This window comes from Jaculus jaculus, chromosome X, assembly GCF_020740685.1.
Source record: "Jaculus jaculus isolate mJacJac1 chromosome X, mJacJac1.mat.Y.cur, whole genome shotgun sequence".
NCBI lineage: Eukaryota > Metazoa > Chordata > Mammalia > Rodentia > Dipodidae > Jaculus > Jaculus jaculus.
This window is the reverse complement of record NC_059125.1, coordinates 38,458,386-38,482,815: the sequence shown is the minus strand read 5'-3', so window position 1 is coordinate 38,482,815 and position 24,430 is coordinate 38,458,386. Positions and strand designations below refer to the sequence as shown.

Here is a 24,430-nt window from a genome sequence, read left to right as displayed (position 1 = left end):
GGTGGCACCTAAATATAAATCAGCAGGAAATAAAGTGAAATTCTGCTTTGCACACATTTTCTTCTTTTAATTTTATTTTTTAAAGAGACAGAGAGGGAGAGAGAATTGGCATGCCAGGGCCTCAGCCACAGCAATCAAACTCGAGAGGCTTGCACCACCTAGTAGGCATGTGCAATCTTGTGCTGGCCTAACCTTTGTGCATCTGGCTGACATGGGATCTGGAGAGTAGAACATGGGTTCTTAAGCTTCACAGGCAGGCACCCTAACCACTAAGCCATCTCTCCAGCCCTGTACATATTTTCTATTAACTTTTACCTTGAAGTAGATTCAGCCACCTTAAATGGGATATGCCATTTAATAAGGCATAATAAGTCATCTTGCAATTCATTTAATAATTATATAGGTGGTAAATTTTCTTCTTTGTTCAGTTCTGGTAATAACCACTTTATGAATTCTTATTAACAGAAAGATAACATAATGTCTCTACTTATACATTTTAAGCTCTAGAAACTTACAAAAGAAAGAAAGGAACAGGAGGCAGAGGGAATACAATCTAGGGGAAGGGAGCTAGCCACTCAGACAGGAAGAGGAGGTATGGAAAAGGGCAGAAGGGAAGTAGAATGAATTAGAATACCATGTATGTATGAAGCACTATTTTGTATGCTAATTTTAAAAGTCTATTAATTTTAAAAAGGGAGAGTGGAAAAATAAAAATGCAGAAAATGAAATAGAAAATAAAAAGTAAAAATAAATAGCATTCATAAATAAGAGAAACCAGTTCCTTGAAGATGAACATGATAGAAAAAAAAATGTTAATGTGTCTTAACAAAGAGAAAAAGCACTGGGAATACAACTACATGCATGGGTAATTAAAAATATTACAGAATTATATTAGTGGAGATCTATATCAAGTGTTTTGATGTTTGGTAAACCACCAAAAATCAATCTAAAATCACCTACATGTCACAATGAATCAATTGTGGGACTCTGTTGTGCATGATCAAATAAAATGGTTTGTTTTGAAAGTATAATTTGAAAACCCAATGAACTAGGTGAAGAAATATATTTACAGAAGTGTAATAAAACAAAAATGTGTTTGAAAAAAACCATAATGAAAACTAATTCTTTGTATGCTGATAAATAAACATATATATATATATATATATATATATATATATATATATTATATTATATTATATTAAATATATACATATTATACATAATATATATACACATATTATATTATATATATTTGATAGAAAACCAAAATATTTGGATAAGCAATAGAAAAAAATGAAGACTCTGAAAGCTGAGATTGGCCTGCCAGAAAAATAGTAGAGTTCACTCAATATTGAAAACTAGATCACTAAGAGCATGAGAATTTCTCTGATTTATCACAGATGGAACCCATTGTCCTAGTTAAGATCCTAATGTTTTTCTTTTGCTACATTTTAAAAACAACAGATCAACTTCCAGATGGTGGCATAGGAACCATGCCAGAGCAGCCTAGGTGTGAAAAAGGGAGAAAAAAAGCAAAATACACTCTTCAACTAAAAAGTGTAGGTATTATCAGCCACAGTAGAGAATTAGGAGAGATCCAGAGCATCTGGAAACCACAGAAGCAGACAGAAGTGGCTCTGATAGCAATGGCACCAGGTCTGCATGGCCACTGTCACCAGGCTCTGCCTGAGCTGTAGGAAAACACAAGTGAGGGGAGTATCCACTCACACCAGCTTCCTCACAAACTAAAAAAATGAAGGGGAGGACAGCAGGGACCAGCTGAGCAGCTCATGAAGAAAGTATCGTGGGGACCAGTGAGACAACTTCAGCCAACATCCACAGTCTCCCCTCCCCCCACTGTCTGCACAAGCACCAGAGACCTGGGAAAGGGAACTCACCTACACAGCACTAACCACACACTATCAGAGCTGCAACCCACTGATGCAGCCAGCCTGCATGAGCCCACAACACAGCAGAGGGACCCAAGCAGGCCTGCAGCATAGCTGAGACCAAAGCTATCCCAAAAGGTAACTGGGCTTATATCAAGTCAGTACCCACCATAAAAGCCTGCTATACAGGCTTGCGCCAGAAGTGCTAATTATATCTTCTATGTCAGTGTAAATTATATGTTAAATCTGATGGATGGTTGGATTTGCCATTCTTAATCAAGCTGTATTTTGGTATTTTAGGATTGTCATTTGTTGTTTCCTGATTTACTGTGCTGTTTTTTGTTGTTGTTGTTGTTTTTTTTTTTTGTTTGTTTTCCAAGGTAGGGTCTCACTCTAGCTCTGGCTGACCTGGATTTCACGATGTAGTCTCAGGGTGGCCTTGAACTCACGGCGACCCTCCTACCTCTGCCTCCCGAATGCTGGGATTAAAGGCATGCGCCACCACGCCTGGATTATTGTGCTTTTGTCTCCTGTCATTTGTTGGGGCAGAAATCTCAGCCTTTCAGTTGATGGATTAAGTGTATGAGGCAAGACACATTCTTAGGGACCAAGACTTTGTTAAAGGATATCTTTGTCATAATCCCTACTCTTAAATAAATACTCTGTGCTGGTTTTCATTGAATGTGTATACTGTTCAGTTAAATTTTAGAATTTGCCTGTATATTTTTCTACCCCACTTACTAGAATACTTGCATAGAAGGCAAACCCAACCCCTAGGGTCACTTTTGTGGTTACTCTGAGAGTTTAAGAGCTACACCTAGCACCTTAGGCTCCTACCCTGAAGATATGTAACATCAGACTGATTGATACATCTAAGAATACTGCAGATAATTACAACACACAAGCTTTAAAACTAATCCAAGATGCAAAAGTCTTTATATTACAATACAAGACACAAAAGATCAAGACAATATAATTCCACCAAAAATTATAAATCCATCAGAAATGACCTCCAGTGAGACTGATTTGGGGGAAATGCCTGAGAAAGATTTCAAGAGACTGATTATAACTATGCTCAAAGGAATCAAAGAAGACACAGGAAACCAATTTAATGAAATAGGGAAGTCAATATAAGACATGAATAAGAAAATGAAAATAGTAAAGAAAAATCAGTCAGAAATAATTGTAATGAAAAACGCAGTAAGTCAAATAAAAAACTCAGTAGACTGTCTCACAAATAGAATAGATGAAGGACAGAACAGAATATTTAAACTAGAAGACCAGGTGTCAGATCCAATACAGTCCAACAAAGAGAAAGACAAACTTATAAAAAAGAATGAGTGGGAATTTCAAGATATTTGGGACACTATAAAAAGATCAAACATAGGAAATCAGGGCATAGTAGAAGGAGAAGAATTTCACTCCAAAGGAATAGTAGATGTTTTAAATAAAATCATAGAATATTTCCTCCAAATTGGTAAAGAGATGCAGATGCAGATACAGGAAGCCTTTAGAACACCAGACAAAATCTGAAAAGAAACTCTGCTTGCCATATTATAATTAAACTACCAAACACACAAACCAAAGAAAGCAATTAGAGAGAAAAAGAAAGTTGCTGATAAAGGCAAGACCATCAGGGTAAAAGCATATTACTCAACACAAACATAAAAATCCAGAAGGGCTTGGAATGATGTATACTAAATTCTGAAAGACAACAACTGTCAACCAAGAATATTTTACCCGGCAAAGCTATCCATCCAAATTGATGGAGAAAAAAGGACATTCCACAAGAAAAACAGGATAAATGAACTAAGCCAGCTCTACAGAAAATGTCTGAAGGGATCCTCCACGCTGAAAAGAAAGGAAAGCACACATGAATTAACAGTGAAAAGTAAATCATACTTGAAAAACACTTAATACAAGAGTAAAGGGAAAAAGGAACCACTATAAAACAAGAAGGATCATGAGTACAAATACAAACCTTTCAATAATAACTCTTAGTATCAATGGCCTCAATGACCCAACCAAAAGACACAGGTTTGCAGACTAGATTAAAAGGCAGAATCCTTCTGTTTGTAGACTCCAAGAAATTCGTCTCTCCATAAAAGACAGACATTATCTTATGGTGAAGGAATTCTAAGCAAATGGGCCTAGAAAACAAGCAAGTGTTGCTATGCTGATATCTGACAGGGTAGGCTTCACACCAACCTTAAGTGTGGAAAGATAAAGTAAGTCACTTCATATTGATTAAAGGAAAAATTCAGCAGGAAGACATTACAATTCTAAACATGTTTGCACCTAACATGGGTGCTACCAATTTCATCAAACAAACACAATTAGACTTAATGTCACAGATAACAGCAAGCACAATTGTAGCAGGTGATTTCAATACCCCACTCTCATCTATTGACAGGTCATCCTGGCAAAAAATAAGCAGAGTGACATCTGGATTAAATAGAACAAATGGACCTAGCAGACATCTATAGAAAATTCCATCCAAATGCTACAGAATACACATTTTTTTTTCTCAACAGCACATGGAATATTCTCTAAAATAGGCCACATATTACTACACAATGCAAATCTTAGCAAATACAGGAAAATTGAAATAATTCCTTGTACTCTATCTGATCACAATGGGATTAAACTACAAATCAGCAGGAGGAAAACCACAGAGCATACACAAGATCATGGAAGTTAACCAGTACACTATTGAAGAAATCAAACAGAAAAATCAAAAAAAAAATTATAGAAACAAATGATAATTAGAACACACCACACCAAAACTATTGAGACGCAATGATGGCAGTCATAAGGGGAAAATTTATAGCTTTAAGGGCCTATATTATGAAATTACAAAGATTGCAATTAAACAAGTTAAAGCTTCACCGTAAGGACTTGGAAAAAGAAGAACAAGGAAACTAAAAATCAGAAGATGGGAAGAAATAATAAATACTATAGCAGAAATTTATAAAATAGAACCCCCCCCCAAAAAAAAAATGATAGAAAGAATCAATGAAACAAAGAGTTTGTTCTTTGAAAGGGCAAACAAGATTGATAACCCTTAGCAAATCTGACCAAAAGAAATAGAAAAGAGTCAAAAATTAATAAAATTAGATACGAAAAGGCACCATTACAACAGATACCAAAGAAATTCAGAAAATCATAAGGACATACTTTAAAAATATATCCTCTGCTAAGTAAGAAAATCTGAAGGAAATGGATTTCCTAGATTTATATGACATACCAAATTAAATCAAGATGAGATAAAATATACGAACAGACCTATAACAAGTATAGAGATCCAGGTAGTTATTAAAAAAAAAAACAAACTCCCAACTAAAAAGTCCAGACACAGATGGATTCACTGGTGAATTTTACTAGACCTTCATGGAATAACTAACATGCATTCCTGGCAAACTTTTTCACAAAATAAAAAAGGAAGGGATACTACCTATGAATCCAACCTTACCCTGATACCAAAACCAGACAAAGACAGGACAATAAAAGAAAATTACAGACTAATCTCCCTCATGAGCATAGTTGTAAAAATTCTCAACAAAATGTTGGCAAGCAGAATACAAGAATATATCAGAAAGATTATTCACCCTGACCAAAGAGGCTTTATCTCAGAGATACAGGAATGTTTCAACATACTCAAATTGACAAATGTCATACACTATATAAATGGACTGAAGGACAAAAATCACATGATCATCTCAATAGATACAGTAAATGCATTTGATAAAATCCAACATCCTCTCATGTTAAAAGTCCTATAGAAACTGGGACTAGAAGGAACATATCTCAACAAATTAAAGGCTATTTATGACAAACCTATAGTCAACATAATACTAAATGGGGAAAATCTTGAAGCTTTTTCACTAAATTCAGGATCAAGACAAGTGTGTCCACTGTCTCTACTTTTATTTAATATAGTACTGGAAGTCTTAGCTAGTGCAATAAGGCAAGAGACACTCATAAAAGGAATACAAATTGGAAAGGAAGAGATCAAATTATCATTATTTGCAGATGATATGATTCTATATATAACGGACCCTAAAGACTCCACCAGCAAACTGTTACAGCTGATAAACCCTTTTAGCAATGCAGCAGGATACAAAATAAACACACAGAAATCAGTAGCTTTCCTATATCCTAAAAACAAACATGTGGAGGATGAAATCAGGGAATCTCTCCTGTTCACAACTGTCTCAAAAAAAATAAAGTACATTGGAATAAGCCTAACCAAGGAAGTGTGTCGGGAGCCATTCTGAATGGCTGGACTTGTATCCATAGCTCTGGGCTTCTGGCAGCAAGACATTAACAAAACTATAGCAGCCTTCCTACAAGCAGTGTCAGGAAGCCATCTGGCAGCAAGGCATTAGCAAAACTATAGCAGCCTACCTGTAAGCAAGATTAGGTATCTTCAGCCATTTGGCTGGTCCTTTGTACTTAGAAATGATTGAAATGCAAAAACTCTGTAACAGGAAGGTTTTTTGATAGAAACTTGTAAAGCTCATAAAATCTTTGTCTATGGAAAAACTATTTGTAAAAAGATATAAAAAGGAATGCTGTGAAATAAACCATGTCTTCAGTCCTGGCTTCAGCCCTGGACTGGAGTCCATTCTTTCACTCTTTCTTCTGTCTTTCCTTAATCCTCACTCCCCATCAGGTGTGAACCCTTTCAGCCGGCAGGCTCCGGCAGAAGTGATGTATCTCTACAATTAGAACTTTAAAACACTCAAAGGAGAAATTGCAGAAACACTAGGAAACAGAAAGACATCCCATGTTCTTGGGTTGGAAGAATCAATGTTGTCAATTGACAAAAATGTCAATATAAACAAAAGCAATCTACACATTTAATGCAATGCCAATTAAAAGTCCAATGGCATTCTTCACACAAATAGACAAAACAATCCTAAAATTCATGTGGAAGCACAAAAAAACTCAAATAGTCAAAAAAATTTTAGCAAGAAAAATAAGACTTGTGGTGTCACCATACACAATTTTAAGCTATATTACAAAGCCATAGTAACAAGAACAACATGGTACTGGCACAAAGACAAACATGTAGAACAGTGGGATAGAATAGAGAACCCAGATATTAATCACAGCAACTATAGCCATCTGATATTCAGCAAAACACCAAAATTATTCATTGGGAAAACACAGCCTCTTGAACAAGTGGTGCTGGGAAAACTGGCTATCTATATGTAGATGGATGAAAATAGATCCTTGCCTTTCTCCATGCACAAGAATCAAGTCCAAATGGATCAAAGCCCTTAATATCAAACCTGAAACTCTGAGACTGCTAGAGGAAAAAGTACAGGAAACCTTTCAACATATGGGCATAGGCAATGTCTTTCTTACTATAACCCCAGTTGCTCAGGAAATAAAACTGCTAATCAATCATTGGGATCTCATGAAATTACAAAGCTTTTGTACATGAAAGGACACTGTGAATAGAGCAAAGAGACAACCTACAGAATGGGAGAAAATCTTTGCCAGCTAAACATCTGATACAGGATTGATATATAGAATATACAAAGAATTCAAAAACCAAAACAATAAGAAATCAAACATCACTATGAAAAACTGGGCTATGGAACTAAACAGAGAGTTCTCAAAAGAAGAAATCCAGATGGAATATAAACATCCAAAAAAGTGTTTTACATCTGTAGCCATCAGTAAAATGCAAATTAAAACTACTTTGAGATTTCATGTCACTCCTGTGAGAATGCCTATCATCAAGAAAACAAATGACATTAAATATTAGCAAGGAATTGGAAAAAGGGGAACCCTTCTACACTGTTGGTGGGAATGTAGTCTGGTACAGCCATTGTGGAAATCATTGTGGAGGTACTTGAGACAACTAAAAATAGATTTAACATATGATCGAGCTATAGCAATTCTAGGTATATATCCTAATGACCCTTCTCCCTACCTTAGAGATTCTCGCACACCATGTTTATTGCTGCTCTATTCACAATAACTAGGAAATGGAACTAGCCGAGATGTCCTTCAACAGATGAATGGATAATGAAGATGTGGCACATTTACATAATGAAGTTCTATTCAGCAGTAAATAAAAATGAAATTATGAAATTTGCAGGGAAATTGATGGATATGGAAAGGATTATACTAAGTGATGTAACCCAGGCCCAGAAAGCTAAATGTCACACATTTTCTCTCATACTTCTGTGTGAGCTGGAACCAAAAATCAGTAGCAGTGGCCAGTAAGCTAGAAAATGGGTATAACGGAGAGAGGATAGCAAAGGACATTAGGGGATGGTATTGTATATATGTAAGTAGAAGAACAAATTACAGGGAATGGAATGGCCTAATCAAGGCCAGGGGAAGAGACTGAGTAGAAGTGTGGTGGGAGGGTCAATCAAAATTCAAGATATTCTGAATAAGACATATGAAAGCCTACCTTTTTTGGATAATGGCACATCCAGAAGCTATAGATTGTTTCTAGAAAATTTTCAGTGCCAGGGATGGGATACCTTCCAGTGAGTTGTTGGCCAGGGAGGTCACTATTGCCTCCAAAACGTTACAGACTATTGCCAAAGCCCTTGGTTTCCCACCAGAAACAGATGGTAAGACCATATTGCTAAAGATTTCACAAGCCTGAGCAGCAAGATCACTGAAAAATCAAGCTGGGGCTAAGCTGAAAACCTTCTCCCTGTAGACCAGCTGAGTGAAAGGTGGAAAAAGCTGCACTGCATGAAGCCCTATGGGTTACAGAAGTCATCCGTGGTGAAAATAGTGGACACTGGAAGCCTCAAGTTTGGCCAGACAGGACAAATGACTGAGCGGGTGTAGTAGTGGTTTGTCTGCTCTGGGGGAAACCAACTGCTCTCTAATTGGACTGGTGTCCCACTCTACGTCAGGGAATACATGCCTGGTACTGAGAACCTAATCAAAAGCTATGGTCAGGGCTGTAGAGATGGCTTAGTGGTTAAGTGCTTGCCTCTGAAGCCTAGGGACACTGGTTCAAGGCTCAATTACCCAGGACCCACGTTAGCCACATGCACAAGGTGGCAGATGCATCTGGAGTTTGCTTGCAGTGGCTGGAGGCCCTAGTGCGCCCATTCTCTCTCTCTCTCTCTCTCTCTCTCTCTCTGTCACTCTCAAATAAATAAATATAAATAAACAAAACAACTTAAAAATAAACAAAAAATTTCTAAGCCTATGGCAGGGGAGGTCATGAGCCTTAGGAGTATAAAGCCTGCTCTTGTCTGGCTAAATGCATATACTATGCTCACTAAACTACCTAGTAAGCACTACACTTAGTGATCAAATTCATATATTAATGCTACTGTCACTTTTGGTTAGAAAAACTTCTATATACATATATATGTGTGTGTGTGTGTATGTATATGTATATATATATATATATATATGCACACACACACATATATATACATACATATATATATACACATATACATACATACATATATACACATGAAAAATAAATTAAAATTAAAAATTAATAAATTAAAAAACCAGATCAGGGCTGGAGAGATGGCTTAGCGGTTAAGCACTTGCCTGTGAAGCCTAAGGACCCCGGTTCGAGGCTCGGTTCCCCAGGTCCCATGTTAGCCAGATGCGCAAGGGGGCACACGCGTCTGGAGTTCGTTTGCAGAGGCTGGAGGCCCTGGTGCGCCCATTCTCTCTCTCTCCCTCTATCTGTCTTTCTCTCTGTGTCTGTCGCTCTTAAATAAATAAATAAATAATGACCAAAAAAACAATTAAAAAAAAAAACAGATCATATTGTTTTCCACCTAAATATGATAGAAAGCCAAAAAACAAACATTTTTGTGGCACTGGAGATTGATCCTGAGCACTCTACTTCTGAGCCACATTGCCAACTCTATTTTTATTCTTTTGAACCAGAGTCTTCCTAAATTTCACAGGCTGGTCTTAGTTTTATTCAGTAGTCCTGGAAGTCTTTGAACTTGGGATTCCCCTTCATTAGCCACTGGAATAACTACAACTACATGTCTGTGCCACCAGGTCAGGCAAAGTATAGCAAACATTAAAAAATCCAGCGAAAATAAATGCTGGTGAGGATGTGGAGAAATAGGAATCCTCATCCACTATTGGTGGGAATGTAAGATGGTACAGCCACTTTGGAAAGCAATATATAAACTCCTAAAAAAGCTGACTATAGAGTTACCAACAGACCCACTTATTCCCTTACAGGGCATTTACCCTAAAAACTCTACACCACAGTTCAGAGAGCTTTGCTCAACCATGTTTATAGCTGCTCAATTAATAATAGCTAAGAGCTGGAATCAACCCAGATGCTCATCATTGGATGAATGGATAACCAAGATGTGGTATATCTACACAATGGAATTCAAAACAGCAGTAAGGAAAAATGATATAATGAAATTTGAAGAAAAATGGTTGAACATGGAACAGATCATTCTCAGGTCATAAGCCTTAAGTGGGAAACTATCACTGTTGTATGGCTAAATGGATATATTATGGCTACAAAATTGCTCTAAAGAACACTTATGTTTATGGCCACATATAAATGCTACTCTCAATTTTGGTTAGAGAAACTTCTCTATTCAGATGGTAGAGACCACTGGGGTGACTCAAAAATTGCCAAAGTGGCCGGGCGTGGTGGTGCACGCCTTTAATCCCAGCACTCGGGAGGCAGAGGTAGGAGGATTGCCATGAGTTCAAGGTCACCCTGAGATGACAGAGTTAATTCCAGGTCAGCCTGGACCAGAGTGAGACCCTATCTTGAAAAACCAAAAAAAAAAAAAAAAATTGCCAAAGTGCTGTGAAGAAATGACAGTGGAGTATGAAGCACTGAGACATTGCTATCTCAACCTCCAAGGCTCAAGGACCATTGCAGAAGAGGTGGTGGAAAGAATTTAAGAGCCAAGGGAAGGGGTGGATGGATTACAATGCTGTAATCAAGATACAAAGTGTCTGCCCGGCATGGTGGCACACTCCTTTAATCCCAACACTCAGGACTCCAGGGTAGGAGGATCACCAGGAGTTCATGGCCATCCTGAAACTACATAGTGAATTCTAGGTCAGGCTGAGCTAGAGCGAGACCCTACCTTGAAAAAACAAAACAAAACAAAAAGGATACAAAGTGTCCTTGTTGCTCATGACCTCATAATGGCTGACACTACCTACACAGGATCTGAATAATATGAGGAAAACAATTATGGCATCAAAATACATGAGCGACCAGTTGGAATGAAGAAATAATTCAGTAGAGGGAAAAAAGGGATAGTTGGAAAGAGATTATGATCATGGAATATTATCTATTTATTTGTGAAAATTGTCAATAAACAGTTTTTTAAAGATGGTAAACCAGGCTTGATAGTGCACACCTGTAATTCCAACACTCAGGAGGCAGAAGTAGGAAGATTACTGTGAGTTCAAGTCTAGGCTGGGACTACTGAGTGAGTGCCATGTCAGCCTGGGCTAGATTGAGACCTTACTTTGAAAACAGCAAGAACAAAGAGATCATCGTAAAACAAGCATGCCTGGTAAAATCAGCACAAAAGTAAGGATGTTTACTATCTCCCTTATTATTCAACATTGTTTCAGGATGCATTGTTGTAAGGAACCCATACATCAGAATACCAAAAAATATATACATAAAAGAAAGGAGATTACAGAATCATAATTATTTTCAGATGCCTACGCATTTAGAAAACCCAGTGGAATCTAGTAGAAAACTGGTAGATTAGTAGTGGAGCTAGTACTTTTATGATGAAAAAGATAAAAGCTTTGGAGGAAGCCAGGCATGGTGGAACCCACCTTTAATCCCAGCCCTAGGGAGGCAGAGGTAGGAAAATCACCACAAGTTCGAGGCCACCCTGAGGCTACATAGTGAATTCCAGGTCAGCCTGAGCTAGAGTGAGACCCTATCTCACAAAAAAAAAAAAAAAAAAAAAAAAAAACTGGACTGGAGAGATAGTTTAGCAGTTAAGACGTTTGCCTACAAAGCCAAAGGATTCTGGTTCAATTCTCCAGGATCCACATATGCCAGGTACACAAGGGGGTGGCACATGCATCTGGAGTTTGGTTGCAGTGGCTGGAGGCCCTGGCATGCCCATTCTTTCTCTCTCTCTCTCTTTCTGTCTCTCAAATAAATAAATAAATAAAATATATTTTACACAAAAATAAAAGCCTTGAATACATATAAGGTACATTATAGATTCACATGAAAAAATTATAAACTATTGATGAACAATAATGATCTATATTTCCAAAAGCTTTTATAGATATCAATAGCCTGAAAATATGATGCCTGTGGAAAAGATGTCACTCACAAGAAACCTGCAGTCCTAAAAGACCTAAGAATAAAATTAACAAGAACCATATGAGATTTTCTTCATAAAATAAAAATAAATGATGGGGGCTGGACAGATGGCTCAGCAGTTAAAGGTGCTTGCTTGCAAAGTCTGACAGTCTGGGTTCAATTCCCAGTACCCATATAAAGCCAGATGTATCAATTGGTGCATGCATCTAGAATTCCTTTGCAGTGGCAGGAGGCGCCACTCATTTTCATTCCCTCTCTCTCTCTCTCTCTCTCTCTCTCTCTCTCTCTCTCTCTGTCTCCTTCTCTCTCTAAAGTTAAAAAATATTTTTTAAAAAATTACCAAAGGACATTTTTTTAATTTTTTTATTATTATCATTATTATTATTTTGGTTATTTGAGGTAGGGTCTCACTCTATCCCAGGCTGACCTAGAATTCACTATGTAGTCTCAAGGTGGTCTCGAACTCATGGCAATTCTCCTACCTCTGCCTCCCGAGTGCTGGGATTAAAGGTGTGCATCACCACGTCCTGCTCATAAATGACATTTTTAAAATTTAAATAAATGGAAAGAGATACCATGCTTCTGGATGGAACAATTCGATATTCTATACATGTTAATTTTCAAACAAGCAGTTTATAATTTCAATAAAATTCCAACTAAATTTCCCAAAGATTTTTTAATTTTTTTAAAATTTATTTGAGAGCAACACAGAGAGAAAGAGCGAGAGCGAGAGCCAGAGAGAGAGAGAGAATGGATGCGCCAGGGCTCCCAGCCGCTGAAAATGAACTCCAGACGCTTGTGCCCCCTTGTGCATCTGGCTAACGTGGGTCCTGGGGAATTGAGCCTTGAACCGGGGTCCTTAGTCTTCACAGGCAAGCGCTTAACCGCTAAGCCATCTCTCCAGCCCCCAAAGATTGTTTTTAAAGCTGACAAACTTGATTTATACAATTTGAAGAATAAAATGAGGAAGAGTAGTTAAGAAAAATCAGAAATAAATAAACAATGAAATATACAACTAGCCAATGGCACATAAGAAAATTGTGAAACAACATATATTTAAGAAAGTCAGTTTTTGATAAAGATGAAGTTTCTAATCATGGGAGTATTTGGCCAACATATAGTATTGGAAATTCGTATTTTCACTAAATGGAGAGAGACATTCATCTAATAGCAATAAAAAAGTTCTAAATGGATAAAATATTTTAATTATAAAATCATAAACATGCTAGTATCAGTATAAATTACCATTTTGTGATCTCACAATTATAAAGGTGTTTTTATATATAACACAAACTCTAGAAGTCATAAAGGAAAAAAATGACAATTTTCACAAGAAGAAAATATTTAACATTTTGATGATAAAAGTCTCTGAAGAATGTTGAGAGAAATACCAAAGTAAGAAAATATTCATGGCACGTTTTTTAGATTTATAAACTTACTATAGCCACCACAATAGGAAAAAATGGGAAAGAATAAAGACAGGCTAATTTTAAACTAAAAAAAAAATACTTATAAGCCCAAACATATTGTAAAGCCAAAATTTGTGAGAATAAAGACTATCAACCACAAATTATGGCCAAATTGAAGTAAGTTTTGAATTGTGTACAACATAGCCAGTCCGGCAGCTGTCGAGAGCAGTCCCGAGTTAGTTTTTCAGGCTTTTTTTTTTTTTTTTTTTATAGGGCGAAACCATAGGAATCACAGGGTAGGGGTTTTTTTAGAGGCAAGCAAGCGTGGTGACAGAAGCAGACCAGTCATTATAGTTAAACTGCTTTTTGGAACATTATGAATATATAATCTTGGGAATAGTAACCAGGGAACAATTTGTGGCCCCAGTTTAGACATAGAAACTTAGAGAAACAGAAAATTAATTTAGTTATTATATTAAAATGGATTTAGTTGTTAAGATGGAGTTAGGTTGGCGTTTTATTTTTTATGTGTCTTTGTTAAATTTTTGATAGCTTTTTTTTTTACTTTTATTGGCTTTATTGGTTGATAATGTTTATGAAGAGTAAGTATTTTAGTAGTTTTTGTCTGGATATAAAATTAGTAATGTTTTGTAGGATGCATGACTCAATTATTAAGGCATGTAAGACAAGGAATAAAGGGCATGCTGTGGTTGAGATAAGAGTACTGAACCAGAGAGACCAACTGAACAAAGATTGATATTAGTTATCTTTTTGGGATTTTTTAGTTTAGTTTTTTTAGATAAGTTTAGCTTTTTAGTAGTTAACTTTGATAGTAATTTTATATATTTTTTAGTTATTCTTATATATTTTAACATGTAATTTTTTTAAATAGGCACAGTGTACATTATATTTATTTTTATGTTGATTTTTTTAAGTTTTTGTCGTATACAGACTTGTCAGTTTTCGGAGTGACTAGAGTAGGGCTATAGTCTTTTGGGTTTTTCTGTTGTTTTCTGTCAGAGGCAGATGTCTCTTGGAGCTTGACTTGAAGGGTACCCTCTGGGTTTTTGATAATCTGTTAGTTGTTAAATGACTGGGTAGGGGTTTTTCAGAGGCAAGCAAGCGTGGTGACAGAAGCAGACCAGCTATTACAGTTAAAGTACTTCCCAGAACGTTATGAATATGTAATCTTAGGAGCAGTAACCAGGGGACAATTTGTGGCCCCAGATCAGACATAGAGAAACAGAAAATTAACTTAGTCATTAAATCAAAATGGCTCTTGTTGAAATGGAGTTAGATTGGCTCTTCAATATTAATTTTAAATTTTCAGGGTTAGGGTAGAATGTTTGTTTAGCATGCAAAAGTCTCTGGGTTCCATCCATAACTCTAGGTATAAAAAAGGTATATATTATAATTGTAAAATATTTCCTGAAGAAATACTTGTAAAGCTACACAGAAATTTACACATTGAGTATTTGAAATGATTTTGAACTGGTAGCCTTTAAAACCTGCTTACTTAAAAGTCTATATAGTTCTATAGTATTTTTAAGCCAAGTGACTGTGTTATATATTCCACAAATTAGTTAGATTAATATTTTTAAAAACAGGGCTTGGGACATAGCTCAGTTGATAGAGTGTTTGCTTAGTTACATGAAACCTTGGGTTCAAACTTCAGTAATGTATAAGTCCAGTCTGGTGGCACAAAGGAAGTAGGGACAGGAGGATTAGAGTTTCAAGGCCATCCTTCTAAGTTACATATTAACTTTGATACCAGCCTGGGATATAAGAGACCCAGTCTCAAAAATTTCAAGAATATATGTAATAAGAATTTCTGACCTTTGGGCACGATAAATGTATTTTGAGTTTCCAGTAAGCCTATACAGCAACAGAAAGACATAGGCACTGCCAGCTACACCATGGCAAATCCCAGGTCCCTTCTTCAATAGGCCTTTCTGCCATGTGAGTTCCCCACACCGTATACACGTGTCCAGATACTGTGGTTTCTTGGAAATAAGATAAGCTTTGGCAAACAGATAGGCAATGCCTGTGAAAACATAAAAAAAAAATAACATTAGAGGTGACTTTCAGGGTTTACTAATATATAACATCTCTCAAACTATAAGCACATCATGAATCATCACACATATTCTTTTTTTTTTTTTTTCTTTTTTTGGTTTTTCGAGGTAGGGTCTCACTCTAGCCCAGGCTGACCTGGAATTAACTATGTAGTCTCAGGGTGGCCTCGAACTCACGGCGATCCTCCTACCTCTGCCTCCCGAGTGCTGGGATTAAAGGCGTGCGCCACCACGCCCGGCTTTCATCACACATATTCTAATATACCAGCTCTAACATATGGCCTGAGATATGCATTTTGTTTGTTTTGTTTTTGTGGTACTGGGGGTAAAATTAAGGCATCACCCATGCTAGGTAAGTGTTCTATCACTGAGCTACATTCCAAACTAAATTTCTAAGTAGGGATATTCTAGGTGACCTTTCAGGAATCACATCTTCACTAGCTAGGCTACAGAATATTCTATAGTAGAGTAACCCTGTCCCTGTCTGATTCATTCGAGTTGTTTTAATTGTGTCATAGGATTGGCCCCTGAAGAGAGAAATATTTTAACTAAAGTACACCAAATAACCTATAATTTTATTTGCAAATTGGTTAATATTTAATGATACATCCACCCTGGTAAACTTGCACATATGGCTATAGAACTTACTATTCCACTAAGGTTTAGAATTTGTAATATCTAAATATTTATAATACACACTTTCTTAAGAACAAAACTGGCAGTCTTTCTAAGAATAGCTGTGCCCTCAAACAACCTCAACAAGATTTCTCTAGTAGTGAAGTGAGTCCCAACCTCTATGCTCCAAGGAAAGAAATGTTCCTTTAAATTTTGTCAACAAATGTAGTATTCATTACAAAGATAACAAGTAAGAACATTAACAAGAGAGGCAAAAGCTATTAATAGAAATCATTGTACCTAAGAAAATATTCTCATTCAGAAAGGGTGGAACTCAATACTACTCTGTATCCAACATAGCCTATTTTACTTCTAGATTGAAAATAAAGAAAAGTTTCTCAGTGGTAGAATGTTTGCTTAATAAGTGTAAGGTCCTGGGTTTCATCCCTCCACCTTCCCCAATTACCTTAAAAGTGAGAAAGGTGGACCTGAAGTAGATATCTTGACTAACTCATCCAGATTCACTCTGCCTTCTATTGCTTTAACAAGCTATTTTACAACTTGGTTGAGATAAAATTGTCTTGTGGAAAAGCAATCATACGGCTGGAGACACTGCTTAGCAGTTAAGGAGCTTGCCTGTGAAGCCTAAGGACCTATGTTTGATCTCTGTCTACATCTCAAGTAAGCCAGATGCACAAAGGTGAGGCAAGAGCAAAGTCGCACATGCCCACTAGGTGGCAAGTGTCTGGAGTTTTATTGCAGTGGCTGAGGCCCTGGCATGCCAATTCTCTGTGTGTGTGTCCCTCTTGCTCTCTCTAAAAAATAAAATAAAATAAGCAATATAAATGATTACTGTTCCTAGAAGTTCATATTTTGTCTGAGAGAAGTTGACTTCACTTCCCTCCACCTCTGTCTGTTCACTGAATTTTTCTTTGAAACAACAATAACACTTTTTGGTCCTCATTAATTAGTGAACTAAATGGAGGGGTTGACCAAATGTTCATTTACATTACATAGAATAGTCAAGTCTTTCCAGTCAACCACTGACTGACACTGTTTACCTACAAGGTGTTTTGCTTCAATTTTAGAAACAAATAGCTTTATAAACTAAAGGATGATTGTAAAAGAACTGAACCTATTTAAGTATACACTCATGCATTCACTGTATCCATTCATTTGAAACTTGTCACTTAGTCCCTATTATATGCATAGTCATAGACACAACAAGTTTCACAGGCAAGACATCTGTGCAAGGTACAGGTGTACCCCCAGCCCACACCCTTTAAAGTGTCTCATGTTGGTTTTAATGTTTTGTTATTTGTTAATAGTTTTTTTTTCTAAATTATGAAGTCATTTCTGGCCCAGGGAAATCTAAAATAAATTCTAAAGATGATTTACGCCCTTTAGGAAGGCATGTCTGAAAAAGGAGATAAAATATGTACATTTGACTGATACAAAATAAGACATATCATCCTGATCCTGATCCTGCTGGCACATACGCACTGGTACTCTAGGTCAAACTTGGGGCATCAGAAAGGTGACATTATCCTGAGAGAGACAGTCAGGGGAGAGTTTTGATGGAAATAGGAAAATTCTTGGCTTTGTAGGTTGTAGGAAACTTCAGATCCAAGGTAAGAAAGGAAAAAACATACTAGTCAACCAAATTACAATGGTAGAGGTTTAGAGCCATGAGAAGACAAACCACAAGACCAGTGGAGAGAAGAATCATAATTACCAGACCAGAAGGGTAGAAAGGTAAATTGGGTTTAAATTATGGATTGTTTTAAAAGTTCAGTTAGTAATCTTGAACTGCTTAATGTGGGCAATAGGGAACCACTGAACATCTTACTCTGAATTTGTTGGCTTTTATTTTTTAAGACACAGTGATTATTTTATAGAGAAGGTGTCCCATGGTGCTGTAAGGAGAGACAAAAAGAAGGGCATGATAGCTTTGGGCTGGTTATGTTGGCAGAAAAAAAAATGGAAATGAAGCTAGTACAAGAGTGGTTTCACAGGAATTGGTAGCTCTGTAGATATCAACTAAACATGACTTGAATTGCAGGTCCTTAGATGGTTTCTAGCATAGAAGGCTATAAGTTCAACTTTCTTGCCTCAAGACAGAAGCAGTTACCTTTTTTTTTTTTTTTTTTTTTTTTTTTTTTTTTTTGTATCATCTGTGCCTGTTAGCTTCCTTTAGAATCAGGATGAAGCTATTCTCCAGGTGGGTCAAACTCCTTTGTTTTATCATAAAGACCACTTGCCTTATAGGTTTTTCCTGAAAGCATGTGCTGCTTCCAGACACTAAGCAAAGACTGTGCTGAGGAAGGAGGTGTTCCAGCCAAGGGAAGGCCAAATGACTGCATAATATCCAGGGCCATTTTGTGATACAAACAACCCAAGTGAATCATGCTATCATGGTTTGATTCAGGTGTCCCCCATAAACTTAGGTGTTCTGAATGCTAGGTTCCCAGCTGATGGATATTTTGGAATTAAGGCCTCCTGGAGGCAGTGTATTGTTGGGGGTGGGTTTATGGGTGTTATACCCAGTTTCCCCATGCTAGTGTTTGGCACACTCTCCATTGTTTTCCCCTGCCATCATGAAGCTTCCCCTTGAGTTTGTAAACCAAAATAAACCCTTTTGTCCCCAAAAGCTGCTCTTTGTTGGGTGATTTCTTCCAGCAATGCAGACCTGACTGCTACAGTAATGTTGGTACCAAGTATCAGTGTCATTTGCTGCTAGACACTTGATTGTGTGGCTTTGGCCTTTTGGAGCTGATTTCTAAGAGGAATGTGGAAGGATTTGAAACCTGGGCCTGAGAGACACCTTGCAGTGCTGTAAGTACAGCTTGATGGACTATTTTTGTCAGAGTTGAAAGAGTGCAGTAAGTGCAGTAAGAACTATGGACTGTGAGGCTTAGCTTGTGAGTATGAGAAAGAGCTTTGCTTGGACTGGGCTAGAAGCAATTTGTGTGAGACACTTGCTGTTATGCTTGTGTCCTGAGAACTTGTGCAGGGTTGAATTGTGTAGAAATGGACTGGTGTTTGCAGAGGGATATGGCACAAAAAGAAATCTTGGAGCCAAAACTTTTGTCTGTTCAGCTGCAATTCTATGAGAGATTACAACCATTGAAGTTGGGCCAGCTGACCTACCTTGTGACAACAGTAAAAATACAGTCTTTTGAAGGAGGCTGAATGCCGAAGGAGTGTCCTGTCCTTCAAAGTCTGCTTTATTCCCCAGTGTATTAACAAATTGGCAGGCCACCTTGTATTATGGAGTATAAGAAATGCAGGAAACAGAAGGTCATTGAGTTTGCAACACACTCTTGTGTATTGGAAATGGCCATGGACAGTATGAAGCAGATTTTCTGGAAGCCTGCATGGAGATCCAATGGAACTATAAGGATGAACCGTGGATTGCGGTGGAAACCCAGTGCAGATTCCAGGACCATGAGATGGCTTCTGAGGACAGCTGCTGCCCAAGATGAAGTTTTACAGGACTGTGAGTAGCCTAGCTGAAGGGGCTGAATTGGAACTCCAGAGAAATCATTGCTGGTTAGAATTATTGGACTTGGACTTTTCACTGGCTAGAGCTATTGGACTTGGAACTACAGAGTTTGATATTTGCCCTGTTTAAATCTTGTATTGGTTGATTATTTCTTTGCTATGCCCAGTGCCATCTTTTTCAGTGTGAGTGTTTATTCTGTCCCATTATGGGTTTTTTGAAGTTTTTTTTTTTTTTTTTGGTATTATGGCTCACTTAAAAGACCTTGGATTATGGGGATGCTTGAACATCATTAAGATTGATAAAAACTATGGGAACTGAATGCATCGTATTTTATATCATGGATGGTTATCAGTTTATAGGGGCCAGGGGAAGAATGTCATGGTTTTATTCAGCTGTCCCCCATAAACTTAGGTGTTCTAAATGCTAGGTTCCCAGCTGATGAAGATTTGGGAATTAATGCCTCCTGGAGGCAGTGTATTCTTGGGGGCAGGCTTTTATGGGTGTTACAGCCAGTTTCCCCTTGTCAGTGTTTGACATACTGTCCTGTTGCTATTGTCCACCTTATGTTGGCCAGGGGTTGATGTTCACCCTCTGTTCATGCCATTGTCTTCCCCTGACATCGAGGATATTCCCTTCCAGTCGGTAAGCCAAAATAAATCATTATTTCCCAAAACCTGCTCTTGGTCAGGTGATTTCTACCAGCATTGCAAACCTGTCTGCATCACATGCCTTTCTCCATTACCTCACATCATCTTCATCAGTTCATGACTGAAGCTTTCCTTCCTGGGAACACTAATAAGTGTTCAATAATAAGAAACTCAAATCAGCAACAATATATGACTAACAAACACAGTTGGGGAATGAAATTAAACATTTGTTTTTGATCTATTTATAAGAGAGAGAGAGGCAGAAATAAAGAGAATGGGCACACCAGGGCCTCTAGCCACTGAGAACGAACTCCAGACACATGCACCACCATGGACATCTGGTGTATGTGGGACCTGGAGAAGCAAACCTCAGTCCTTAGGCTTCACAGGCAAGTGCCTTAACCACCAAGCAATCTCTTCAACCCTGAAATAAATCATTGCTTAATAAAGATGGTTTCAAGATTAAATCATAGAAAAGTGGAATCTCCATGGACTCATGACAGCTAGACTTGGAGCCTGTAGATTCAACATATTGGAAAATTACCACCCAGGTCCATTCCAGGATATGTAATTTTACTGAGGCATTACAATACTTAGTGAGCAACCTGTGCTTTAAAACATTTGTTCTTTCATCAAAGTCACCTCCCCAAGAGCCTTTATGAAATGATTTTTTTAAAAAAAAATACTCACATCAGCCAGGTGTGGTGGTGCATGCCTTTAATCCCAGCACTTGGGAGGCAGAGGTAGGAGGATCTCCATGAGTTCAAGACCATGCTGAGACTACATAGTGAATTCCAGGTCAGCCTGACCTAGAGTGAGACTCTACCTTGAACACAACAACAAAAAAATGCTCACATCTGTGTTTCACACACAGTACAGAAAATGCAATGTCAGTGTTACACAGTAATGATGTAACCTGATGCAGTTGGGAAGGAGAGGCTATTTTAGTCAAAGCAGTTTTGATTTTTTAAATCATTTTACAAATGACTTCCATTCTGTATTTCAGGGTCATCAGTGTTGTGAAGGGATCATATGAGTCTTCCTGCAATATTTTACCATGCCACCATAGGTATTTATAAATGGGGTTGTTTATAAAAGTATCTGAGATATGTCCCTCAGGAAAGGCCAGGCTGCAGGTATAAAAAGGTGCCTATGGTGACAAAATTACAAGGTCTACTATTCCATCTTAATGTGCTCATTTCACACGGTGACATTTCTCAGGGTCACTTAGTTGGTTAGTGCTGGGGTTTTAATTAGAACTCAGAATTAGTAACTTAAAATCAAGAACGATTTCTCCATTGCATAAATAAAAATTAGTGTCATCATAGAGTTAGCTAAAGGAAAGTAAATAACAAACAGAGGGAGGTAAGACAGCATTAATAATACTCTATGTTGTGGATTACCTCTGGCAGGTTTTTAATCGCAGGATTGGTCTGTTACCCCAAACAACCTATGCTATTTATAAATCTATTTTTTCCCAAACAAATAAAACTTTTTACAGGCCATTTCCTATGTTAGCATATTTTGAGAATTTACTGCTGCCCCTTTTATTGAGATCTTTACTGTCCTTGGCCTGTAATTACCAGTAAACATTTGATACTGTTTTAGAGTATCTCTTAAAAGTCAGAGACATATCCTTGAGGTGGCATTCAAAGTTAGCAGAAATAATAGGACCCATTTTGTTTCTTGTTCATTTGTGCATTGGTTTATTTTTGGTTATCCAGTAAATACATGGACTAAGTATTTTGTTTTGGAGCAATATAAAGTTAATCTTCTCAAAACACTTAGCATGGATGATAAAGAAGCATAAATGTAGTCCCCCACATGCAATGTGATGAATCTTTCTACATTGCCATAGACCATGATTTGCTGAGCCAGGTGGTATTTGGGGTACAAAAGGGTGGAATAGCTGCCTTTCAAAATTCCTACATCAATTAAGGGGCACATTCACTCATTTTAGTAGATTATCTTCCCACTCTATTAAAGGATTTTACTAGCACAAGTTGAATCATTTAAAAATAGTCTATATTTAATTTAGGTCATCTCCAAAATTCAAGGATCCAGTATGCTTGGAGAATATCCAGAGACCACCACTGAGAATGATTAAAGGGTATAGAAAATGGAAGTATTAGCCGGGCGTGGTGGCGCACGCCTTTAATCCCAGCACTCGGGAGGCAGAGGTAGGAGGATTGCCATGAGTTCGAGGCCACCCTGAGACTCCATAGTGAATTCCAGGTCAGGGCTACAGTGAGACCCTACCTCGAAAAACCAAAAAAAAAAAAAAAAAAGAAAATGGAAGTATTGAGCATAACAAGCAGAAATATAATTTCTAGGATGGCAATAATACCATTTTTTTTCTTTTCCAAAAAAGTTAAAGCAGGAAGTAATAGACAAAAATTATACCTGACAGGAACTAGCATGGACAAAATGTACAATGCCCTGGTACTTTTACAAACACATTATTTGAAGTTCCTTCTGTAGTTGACTGTGGCAGGCAGAAAAAGAAATATGGCAATAAATGATGATCTACATCATCTATCAGCTCAAGCTATACCAAGGAAAAAGTAGGATTACAGTCGGATCAAAGAACATGAATTAAATGGACATAATGAAAATCAAGGGACAAAGTAAAGAGTAGTTAAATATAACCTAAAATTATACTCTGGAAATATAGCTTTGAAGATTAAATCAATTTTTATTCTAAAAATTTTATGCTGATATTTAAAAGTCTCCCTTTCCCAATTAACCAAAATTAATCTCTTCATTTGAATGTAACTTCTTTTAAATGTTCCCCCTGCAAAAGACTAAATAACAGGTAGGGTAGAATGAAGTGGTTAATGGGGTTATAATAAATTTCAAGGCTTAATTCCAGCATAGCCAAGCTCCAGATCTGCATCTTCCATTGTGGCTGCCAGCTTTTGAAATGCAGTTAATTTGTATTGACATGTAATATAAGTGTAAAATAGACACTAGTTTTATTACTTACTTTTTAAAATGTGAATGAACTTTTTCTTGTTTGTGATTCTAGACTTTGAACCACATACCTTCCACATGCCAGGCAAGTGCTGTACTAACTGAGCTATGTTCCCACCATAATAATCTTGATTTTTAAATTGGTTGCCTTTTGAAATGATAAAATTTAAGTTACATAATATTATTACAATTAAATCCACTTTTTTTGCTTTTCAATATGGGGCTATTGGTTTTTGTGCGTAAATTCAGGATTGAACCCAGAACTCTGAGCAAGCTAAGCATTCTCTCTACTACAGCCTCCTTCCAAGTCCCTAATTTTTTTTTTTATTGTATATCAGGCTCATATTATATATTTGTTAAGAAGTGTTATTTTAATATTATATATAAATAAATATGGGTTATATATTCTTAAATAGTATAGAACTATTTCTAGAAGTCTTTTATGGATCAAGGCATTTTGGGCTCTGAAAATTCAATTTGGCTTCGTTATCTCACATAGCTATGGCCATGGATGAGTAGTAGTCTCACAGAAATCTCCACTTGTCTAAGCTATATATAAGACCCCATTTTCAGACCTGGAGCACCATGGCACCAATGAACCAGCTCATTCTCTCTCTCGATGGTTTCGCCTAGCTCAGGTGGCCAGTTGCAGTTCTGTTCCTGTTCCATGAGGAAGTCCACACTCTGCCATACCAGCTCCCGATCTGAGGGCTTGAGGTGCTCATGGTAAGAAAGAAGCATCTGGAGAATGGATGACAGGCCGTGAGCTGCCCCTATATGGACAAACAAAATATGATTCATCTACCAATAGAGAGTAAAGACAGCTTGCTTTAGTGAAAAGATAACCACAAGAGTTTTTTTTTTAATGGAAATATTACTTGAAAGCACATATGGCATTGGCGCAGTTAAGCTGCTGATAAACTAGGCAACTACAGCTTGCAGACCGAATCTGTCCCACTGACTGCTTTTGAAAATAAAATTTTATTGGAACATACCCATACTCATTCA

General features: G+C 37.2%; 1 protein-coding gene across 1 annotated transcript in view; it reads right to left on the bottom strand.

Moving 5' to 3' along the window:
• The window catches only part of Lancl3 (LanC like 3), a 94,555-nt gene that overhangs the window by 2,531 nt on the left and 67,594 nt on the right, over positions 1–24,430 (bottom strand). The window contains exons 3-4 of the mRNA XM_004665731.2: positions 23,998–24,195; positions 15,444–15,651 (exon numbers count right to left, since the gene is read on the bottom strand). Coding sequence (XP_004665788.1) covers positions 15,444–15,651; positions 23,998–24,195 — 406 coding nt within the window. The remainder of the gene's footprint in view (positions 1–15,443; positions 15,652–23,997; positions 24,196–24,430) is intronic.